The sequence below is a fragment of the Ursus arctos genome, unplaced genomic scaffold (assembly GCF_023065955.2).
Source record: "Ursus arctos isolate Adak ecotype North America unplaced genomic scaffold, UrsArc2.0 scaffold_9, whole genome shotgun sequence".
NCBI classification, from domain to species: Eukaryota; Metazoa; Chordata; class Mammalia; order Carnivora; family Ursidae; genus Ursus; species Ursus arctos.
Window position 1 is genome coordinate 104,870 of NW_026623111.1, and position 9,341 is coordinate 114,210.

At 54.7% G+C, this 9,341-nt stretch overlaps 1 protein-coding gene across 1 annotated transcript; it reads right to left on the reverse strand.

Annotated features, from left to right (window-relative positions):
• Nucleotides 1-7,581: 7,581 nt before the first annotated feature.
• On the reverse strand, nt 7,582-8,712 carry TMEM271 (transmembrane protein 271). Its single transcript, XM_048211808.1, has one exon. It carries the CDS (start codon nt 8,710-8,712, stop codon nt 7,582-7,584), a length of 1,131 nt encoding a protein of 376 aa, XP_048067765.1.
• Nucleotides 8,713-9,341: the final 629 nt, after the last annotated feature.

Consider the following 9,341-nt stretch of genomic DNA (forward strand, 5'->3'; position numbering starts at 1 on the left):
GAGGGGCGCCTGGGTGGCTCCGTGGGTGAAGTGTCTGCCTTGGGCTCAGGTCATGATCCCAGGGTTCTGGGATCGAGTCCCACATCGGGCTCCCTGCTCAACGAGGAGCCTGCTTCTCCCTCCGCCTGCCGCTCTCCCCCTGCTCGCTCACTCTGTCTTTGACAAATAAAGAAAATCTTAGAATAAATAAATAAATAAAAGAGAAATGTGGGAAATAACATTTTAACCTATTAAAAAAATTCTAAGATTTTATTTATTTATTTGACAGAGAAAGAGAGACCACCAGTGAGAGAGGGAACACAAGCAGGGGGAGTGGGAGAGGGAGAAGCAGGCTCATAGCGGAGGAGCCTGATGTGGGGCTCGATCCCAGAACGCCGGGATCACGCCCTGAGCCAAAGGCAGACGCTTAACGACTGCGCCACCCAGGCGCCCCTAAACTATTAAAATCTTAAAATTTGGGGGTTTTGTTTTGATGGCAATGCAAAGTGAATCCAAATGGTGGATATGTGTGTGTTATTTCTATGCAATACTTCATGTTTAACATTTTCCCTAATCAAAATAAAAGAAGCGCGTAAGAGAAGAGGCTATTCTAAGACCAGCGGGCAGTCACTCTCCACATGCAGCTGTTGAGCATTCGAAATGCAGCTGGTCCAAACTAAGATGTGCTCTATGTGTAAAATACAACGAGATTTCTGGACTTAGTGTGGAAAAAAAAAAAAAAGAATGTAAAATCTCTTTACCCTCTAGTTCTCCCAAGACTGAGCACACGCACTTCAATCAGGGCGAGTGGCAGGTTAGGGAGTGTGGGGTGCCCTCTGGAATTCGGCATCTGGCCCAGTTGACGGTTGTTTAATGAAACACCGAATAAGCTGAGTTAGGAGAATGCTGGGTTGGAGAGCTTGGAGATGGGTGTGTGCAGGGCATGTGGACAGGGTTCCGCAGAAGGTGAGGGCGGCTGGAACAGGGCAGGGGTCCCAGGCACCAGGAAAGACTGAGTTCAGAAGGCAGCTCCCACACTGGCTCCATCCTGGGCAGAAGTGAGTTCCCGAAGTCTCAGTTTTCCCACCTGTAAAGTCATTGTTTCCAGGATTAAAGGGGCAGAGAACCTAAAGCACCTGGCCCATGCCACGTGCTCCAGACAAGTTAGCCATTAATCAGGTGATGCCGTGCCACTGACAAAGATGACGGTGTGTACTCCAGCTTCCCTCAGAATCCCAGGGGCTGGCCTGCAGGCTTCAGAAACCCTTGTTGGATGGGCAAGTGAGGATGAGGCCTCTGGCAGCTGATAGGGCCTTCTTTCCCCAGCCTCAGGAATGGATGGGGTTGGGGGAGAGGTGAGGGAGGCCAGTGAGCTCATGGCTGGGGATGGCTTCACAGTGCAGAACTGAAGTAATGCATTTAGGGAAAATAACCCAAGTTACACAGAAAATGCAAGAGGGACTCTCATGGACATGCCCACTGGGACAAGTGTAGGAATGCAGAGCAGACACTGTCCTGCAGGTGAATTCAAGGGAGGTCCCAGAAAATGTGATGTCCCAGCTGAGCCAGGACAAGGGGTCACAGGGTCAGGGGGACGGGGAAGGGCGTTCTCACAGAACGAGAACCCGTGAACCAAGGCTGGAGGTGAGAGAGTAGGCAGAAAGGAAGCTCATAAGATAAATAGAACAGAGGCTGACCCAAGGTCCTGCAAGTTCCCTGCGGTAGAGAGGCCTAGAGGAATCCCTGTCAAAGAGAGAAAGTCACTTTCTGTATAGCCTGGGCCCTCAAGCCTTTATCTCCCAGCTGGACTGGTAGCCGCCCCCACCTCCCCGGCACTGAGGCCACTCCTGCCCCAACCCTGCATGGAGAGCAGAATGACATATGCCTGTCTGGATTTGCAAAATAATGCAGTTATTGTGGCTGTTATCTCAAAATATTTGCAAATAGACCACATATAACTTATTTTCAGAAAGCTTTTCTCTTGGGCAATTAATTTAATATTTCAGCTTTTTTAGACTATTCATCAGGATGATCTGTTCAGGTCCTTAAATACCCATGGTCTGATGAGGGCTCCAACAGCTTCATTCTCGCACAGCGTGTCCTGGGCAAGGAGTGCTGGTCCTCTGAGGTCCTCAGCAGATAGCCCCGCACAGAAAGGCTTAAATGTTTCCTGCAGGAGAAAATGAGCAAACCATAAACCCCAACTGAGCTCTGCACTGAGTTCAGTGTTGTCCCCCAAAAAATTTGGTCCACCCAGAGCATGGCCTTCTTTGCAGATCACACTGGATTAGAGTGGGACCTAAATCCAGTGAGAATGTCCTTGTAAGACACAGAGGAGGGCACACAGGGACAGACGAGAAGGCCGCATGAAGATGGAGGCAGAGATTAGAAAACCAAGGGTCACTAGCAACCCCCAGAATTCGGGAGAAAATCTGAAGTCGATTCTTCCTCGGAGCTCCCAGGAGGAACCAACCCCGCCAACACCCTGATCTCAGGCCGCAGACTGTGAGACAAACCACCCAGTTTGTGGGGCTTTGTGACGGAAGCCATGAGCCACGACTTCACGCTCCAGGGGCTTGTGGTGGTCCAGGCCCACCGCATCAGGCCCGCACCTCACTCTAGACACACACCCCCTTCCTTTCCCAATCAGCACCACAGCTCGTTCTGCCTTTCCACTGCACACCCAGGGTCCGACGTTGCCACACTGTTTATTCATAGAGCCCAACAGATAGGAGCCCCTGGTCAGGTTGTTGCCAGCCCCTGGCAGCTCACAGAGAGAGCCAAAGGGTCAGGCTGGGCCGGGTCCACACACTTTTGCTTTCCTTCAGCAAAAGGGTAGTTCTTGAAGAGTAGTTTCTGAGTAGGAGAGCATGATCTGACCCATGTTCTAGGGAAATGTTGCACCGGGAGTGGAGAAGAAGAGAAGGATCAAGCTGGTGGTTTAGGAAAAGGGTAAGGGCCACAGCAAGTACTCAAGGCCAAATCTGGGGCCTGGGTGTTGGGGAGAAAGGCAGGTGAGGTGGGTACCCCTCCAAGTGCCCTCAGCAGAACCGGGGCAGAGGTGGTGTGGGCCCGAGCAGTCTCTGTCCACCCATCTGCCTGTTCTGCACAACCCAGGTAGGTCTGGCCACACTCGGCCACGGTCTTCAGGGCCAGGACAAGACCCATGCGGAGACAAGGAGGAAAGGGTTGTTTGTGTGTTTAAAGGAATATGTTGTGCTTTACCACAGGTTTTATCGATCCCAAAGTAACAAGCCATTTTATTGACATTCTGTTGATAAATGGCAGATAAAAAGGCAAAACAGAGATCAGGGCTTCTCTAATTGAAACGCCCACGTACAAATAGATCCCCTCTAAACACGGAGATTTTAAGACAACTGTTATAAACACAGCTCTGGGAACCACCAGGCTTTCTCCTGCCACCCCAGGAAGTCCTTAGAGAATTCAGATTGGGGACACAATGATTCATGAAGACTCTTTTCCGAAGTTAATTCTTTCCTTTTTTTTTTTTTTTTTTTTTTTGGTGTTTTGTTTCTGTCAGTCACTGTATTAAAGAAATCAAGCAAATATTGGATCACGTGGAAAGTCAACCAGTTGGCGTTAGACTGCTGCCTCTGTCTCCTGTAAGAAATTGGTAAATAGGTATATAAAGTTTATACATAATTATATGCCAGGATTCACTTTTCTTAAGGTCTCTGTCATTTATTAATTTTCTTTCTTGATGAGAAAGCAGCGCTTTGGGGCAATAATAACCTTGAGGGCACCACAGGACAGAGTGGCGGGCAGGCAGCCCTTGCTCAGCGTGGGAGCTGAGCTGAAGGTGACACCAAAGAGGTCAGCACCAACAAGCCGTGATAGGTGTCTGTGCAACACAGACCCACGTAAGCACCGAGGAGCTCAGCCTGCCCCACGCCACTGGCACCGGTGCCAGCGCAGCTCGCATGTGTCTTGCTGTGCTGTGCCAGCATCCAGGTGAGGGTCCACCTCCACTCTCCTCCCCCAGCATGCAACAGAGTGTGCAGGACTCCATGCAGCTCAGCACCCACCAGGAACCCTCCAAGCCATGCTCCCCATGTACAGATCCTACAACACGGCCAGGGGATGTGCCAGTCTGCAGCCAGGCCTCTCCAACTCAGACAGGTTCTACCTGGAGCCCTGGACACCCCGGACACCCCTGCTGGCCTGGCCTTCAGACACTTCTCATGAGGCAGCGTGTGTCTGTTTGCATGTATGTGTGTTCATGTGTGTGCACACACGTGTGGCCATACGCACACATGTAATGTGTGTGCACATGCATTTGTGTTTATGTGCACTGGTCTGTGCGCTCGTGTGTACGTGTGTGTGTGTGTGTGCATGTTCAAGGCCTCGGGACTGTGCCATGACACCGGCCAGGAGTAAAATCCGTAATCGCTGCACGAACTTCATCACAAACGCTGTCTGGCTGGTTTTTAAAATTAAATGATTGTTTAATTGAATTTCAGTCAAAAATTCAATTGTGTGGTTCAGATTTGTGTTGCCAAGGGCAGAGCACCCCTTCTGACAAAGGAAAGATACCTGAGACCCTGGGAGGGCCTGCTGACCAATCTAGGTGAACGTGCCTTGTTTGGTGGCTCGTGTGTTATCTTAAAGTATTCCCTTAAAGACAAACCACCTTCGTGTTGAAAATAATAACTTACAAACTCAGCATTAAGCCACGGAACAACACTAAATGTGTTTTGTTTCATTCTCGGACGTTGTCATCATTGTGAATTCTTTCTGGCCGCCGCTAGGCCAGCCAGGAGTTCCTTATTATTCTGAGAAGCAGAGAAGTACCCATTTTAAGAAAGTTCCAGGGACTGGCATTATTTTGTAGGGAGCATAAGGAATCAATTCTAGAAAACTAAAATTTACAAGAAGTAGAATGGACGTGCATGAGAAGTGAGTTCTGCGAGGCAGGTGCCCATCAAGGCGTGGGAGTGGTCCCAAGGAAGTCAGTCCTAATTCAAAATTCCCCACTCATTTCCCTGAGTAGTGATCTTTGGAGCAATGTAAGTTTAGGGAGACTTGATTTTATTTCCTGTAATAAACTCTAAAAAATAAAACCCTGGTATCCCACAGCATTATATCAGCTTCTATAAAGTGGAGTTAACAATATTTGTGGAGTTAGAAACACTCCCACCTTGAAAACTCTCATCTAGTCTGTTGGTCACACAGAAGTTCACCAGGGGAGAAGCAGCTGTCGGCACACCCCAGATGCTCCCTGCTGGCCTGGCCAGATGACCGCACAGATGGCCCGATGCTCTGGCTGGCTCCTGTGCTGGCCCCACCCACCTCACCCCCCTTCTGCCTTCTGGTGTATCCCAAGAAATGTCTGAAACTTTAGAGAGGTCACTGATTTTGACTGCAAATTTGAAAGATTCATAAGGCATATAAATTTTAAGCTGTACAAATTATGTTAAGATGGAACACTTCGAAGAACAAGAAGGATGCTGGGAGGTGTGACATCTTGTGTCCATGCTGTTTGCTCTGTTGGGATGGTCCCTGCCCAGTGGCCTTCCCACCATGTGCCCACCCATCCGAGGTACACTGGCCTAGCTACCTCCACTGTGTAAGTTCTGGGGGGTCAGCCTGGCAGCTGTCTATGAGAGCTCTGCTCCAGCAGTGGGGAGCGTCCCTGCTCAGTGGGTAGGAAACACCTGGCAATTCCGTCCTGATCTGACACAGGTAGATGGAAAAAGTATCTTAAAAGCCACTTTTGCTGCCATGTATCATATTTTCTGCATAAGCTTGATGGCCAGTGGGCTGGTGATACAAGGGCATGAGAGGGGCCACTCTGTGAGGACCAGCAGTGGGACTAGCTGGGCCATGCCCTCAACCTGCTAAATCCAGAGGCTGAATATGGGCCAATATCTGAAGAGAACTGTGGATGAGAATCGACTAAATTGGCTGTGAATCATCCTCTTTCCTCAGGTGGCATCAACATAACAAGGAGGAAGCATTGGCCTGTTGCCTCTGATCAGACCCCCACGTTACACAGTAATTGCCCAAGCATCAACATGATGGGTTTGCCACCTCCGTGGGTCAGGTGCCGAATGGGGACAGGTCTCCACTCCTCTGCATGGACGTGAGACCTCCTCTCTCCAGTAGCCTCCACTTGCAGATGGGCAGCCTGGCCAGGTCCCAGCTGGAATGCGGGCCTTGGTTGTCTAGGTATAGGGAACTCTGGCTTTGTGCAAGATACCTGGGAGCTGAGAAGTCTCATCCCAGAGCCTGGACCTGGAAACTCCACCTCCATCCCTAAATCTAGCTACATTCCCACAATTAGAAGTGAGCCCCTATACACTATAAAGATATCACACATGATTTATTTTGCTTTTCTCACCTGAAGTGTTTTGTGTGGTGCCCACCCCTGGCAGAGCACTGGGTGTGTCCCCACCTCCGTTCGCAGGAGACACACACTAGTCAGGCCAGGGTGGGGCTCTGCTCCAAGCACATTGAAAATTATCGGCATTCCTGTCTGGCACCACAATTCCAGCACATGCAGTTGAACAACCTTTTCCCCAAGACTCCAAGCCAGCCTGGCTCCCAGCCAGCCCACCAGACTGGATGGAAACACATTCTGCTGTCACCTAGAACGCATTTCATATCGTGTGTGTAAGTATGCACACACATGTATACCCTAAGGGTATAAAAGTATGACCTCCACATCAATTAAGGCTATTTAAGGGGTGTATTTTAAATGAAATGCTATAATATGCAAAATTACCAGATTAATGAATTAATTAACAGGAAAATAATCTTTGCCAGAAAAACTATGACTGTGATTTTCCAAAATAGGATCGGATTGTTCATATATATTAACCAAAAATAAGCTCAGCTTTGCAGTAGAAACCCCACGGCCAGTTTCCAAAAAAAGAAATGTCTGAAAGTTAGCTTTAGAAAGAGGTTGGATGGAGTCAACCACCTAGCAGAATACAACTGTTCAAATTCAACATTTGACCAAATTCAACCATTTGCCCCAAACTGATTTGTGTGTCCACACCCCCTAACTCCAACTTGATGAATATCTCCAATAACATAGCAATTAATTTAATAAAGGAACTAACCAATTTTAAATTGCAATAAGTTTACCAAACATTGTCACTGTTTATGGAGAGCTTTACAGTAAGAAAGTATCAACAAAAGCAGGCACATCCGTGTACAAAGTGTTGCTGTTGGGTGCGTTTTCACTTCTGCCATCCCTAAAGTACCAGCTGCTCTTTCTGTCCTCTCAGCAAGGGTTCTTCCTCCCGCGAAATCACCCTCGCTCTCTGAGCTCTCTCACCCTGGACCGGACTTGCCAAAGAGAAGTGCGATGGGGGCGAGGCAACCCCAAAACATTTATTGTAAACTTTAAAATGGAATCCGGATACGAACAGACACAGAAAAGAAGAGAAACCTCCCAGACACAGAAATGATAATAGTGAAGGACCAGTCTCGCGGCGAGGAGCCCTCAGCGACGCGAGGCCAGTCCGCCCCTGAAGGTGCAACGCCACGCCAGCCCTGGTCCTCCCTCGCTGCGGTGGCCAGGCGGGGAGGCGCGCGCAGGTTCGAGCGCGGTCCGTCTGGGGTGGGCCCGGGGACTCAGCAGGCCCGGCTTGGCTCCCACGGGCTCCCCGCCTCGCAGGGCGGCCGGCAGCAGTAGGGGTAGGAGGCGTTGAGGTCGGGGTCCGAGGGCGCGTACCCCGGCAGCTCCACCGACGGGTGCCCCCCGCAGCACACCTCCACACCCGCCTCGTCGAAAGCGTGGAAGACGCCCACGTTGATGTAGGAGACTGCGTGGTGCGCCGCGAAGCCCGCGCAGTCCCCCGGGGCGGCGAAGTCCGACTCCTCCGGGGACAGGATGGAAGCCTCGCTCGGCCGCGGCTGCAGCCGCCGCCCCCGCCGGCCCCGCCGGCCCCGCCGCGCCCGGGAGGCTGGCGGCTGCGCGCGGAGCCCGGGGCCGCCGCGGGGCCGCGCCAGGGCCCGGCCTCCCCTCCGCCGGCCGCGCCGGCCGCGCCGAGCCTGCGACGACCTGTAGTTCTTGACCAGCAGGAGGCTGAGCAGGCCCAGGAGGCACTCGAGCGAGTTGAAGACGGTGGAAAGCACCAGGCCACGCTGGTAGTCCTTCAGCTGGCGGCACTTGGCGGACGTGGCGCTGTCCAGGGTGCTGCGGGCGCGCGGGGCGCCGGGGGCCGGGCCGGGGGCGGCCGCCGCGGGGCCGGGGGCCGGGCCGGGGGCCGCGGCCGGCGCGCGGGGAGGCAGACAGTAGTGGGAGTACTTGCGTTCCACCAGGGACACGGTGTCGCCGTCGATCACGGCGCCCGCGAAGGCGCTGAGGACCCCGAGCATGAAGACGAGGACGCCGAGCAAGAGCAGGTTCTGGCTGTTCACTGGCCCTGAGGGCCCGGCTGCGGCCCCGGGCTCTCCCGGCGCGGCCTCTGGAGCCCCTGCCGGGGCCGCGGGGACCCCAAGCCCCGGGCCCGGCCCCGGCCCCGCGAGGGGCGCGTCCCGGGGCCCGCAGCAGAGCAGGGCGGCGCCGAGCAGCGAGAGGCCGGCGGCCAGCAGCAGCCCCGAGTAGAAGGCGCCGGCGGCCGCCCCCAGCCGGAACGGCTCCCCGCGCAGCTCCGAGCCCAGCGAGAAGCACTTGAGGCCGACGGCGGCGGCGCTGAGCGCGCAGGCGAGCAGGAGGCAGGAGGAGAGCGCGGCGCAGGCCCCGCGGACGCTCCACTTCATCCTCCGCGCCCGAGCCGGCCCGCACCCCGCGCGCCCGCCGCCGCCCGCCGCCGCCCCCGCCGCCTGCGCCTCCTCCCGGCGCCGCGCGGCCGGACCGCCGGCCTCCTCCTCATCCTCCCGCGTCCTCCCTGGCCCGCGCCGCCGCCGCCGGAGTCCGCATCCTCCGCCTCCCGCCGCCGCCGCGGCCCCGCGCCGGGAACCGATGCGGCGCGGAGGACCGCAGGGCGCGCGCGCCCCCTCCCCAGCCCGCGGCGCCCCTCCCTGGACGCTCCACTCCCCCCACCCCACCCGCGGCCCCGTGAGCCTGGCCCAGGCGCCGCCCTCCTCCGCCCCCCCAGCCCCCGCAGCCCCTAGGACGCCCCTCTGCCGCCTCCCCAAGGAGACGTGCCCCCCCTCTCGTCTCTCCGCCTTCCTCCCACTATCCTGGCCGCTTTGGGAACACCACCCCCCACCCCAGGGATCTCTGCCCTCCCCCCAGACCCCCCCAGGGGTCCACCACCCCCAGTACCTCCCACCTCTTGTGCCCCTAAGTCTGCACTTCCCCTGCGACCAGGTTCCACGCCCACCGGCCTGCCAGCGGCCTGGAAGCCTGAGGAAGTTAGCTTGGGGTTCAGGGAGGAGGGGAAGAG

What these genes read in the sequence shown, in the direction of transcription:
- TMEM271 (XM_048211808.1), bottom strand. Translation starts at nt 8,712, where the DNA reads ATGAAGTGGAGCGTCCGCGGGGCCTGCGCCGCGCTCTCCTCCTGCCTC.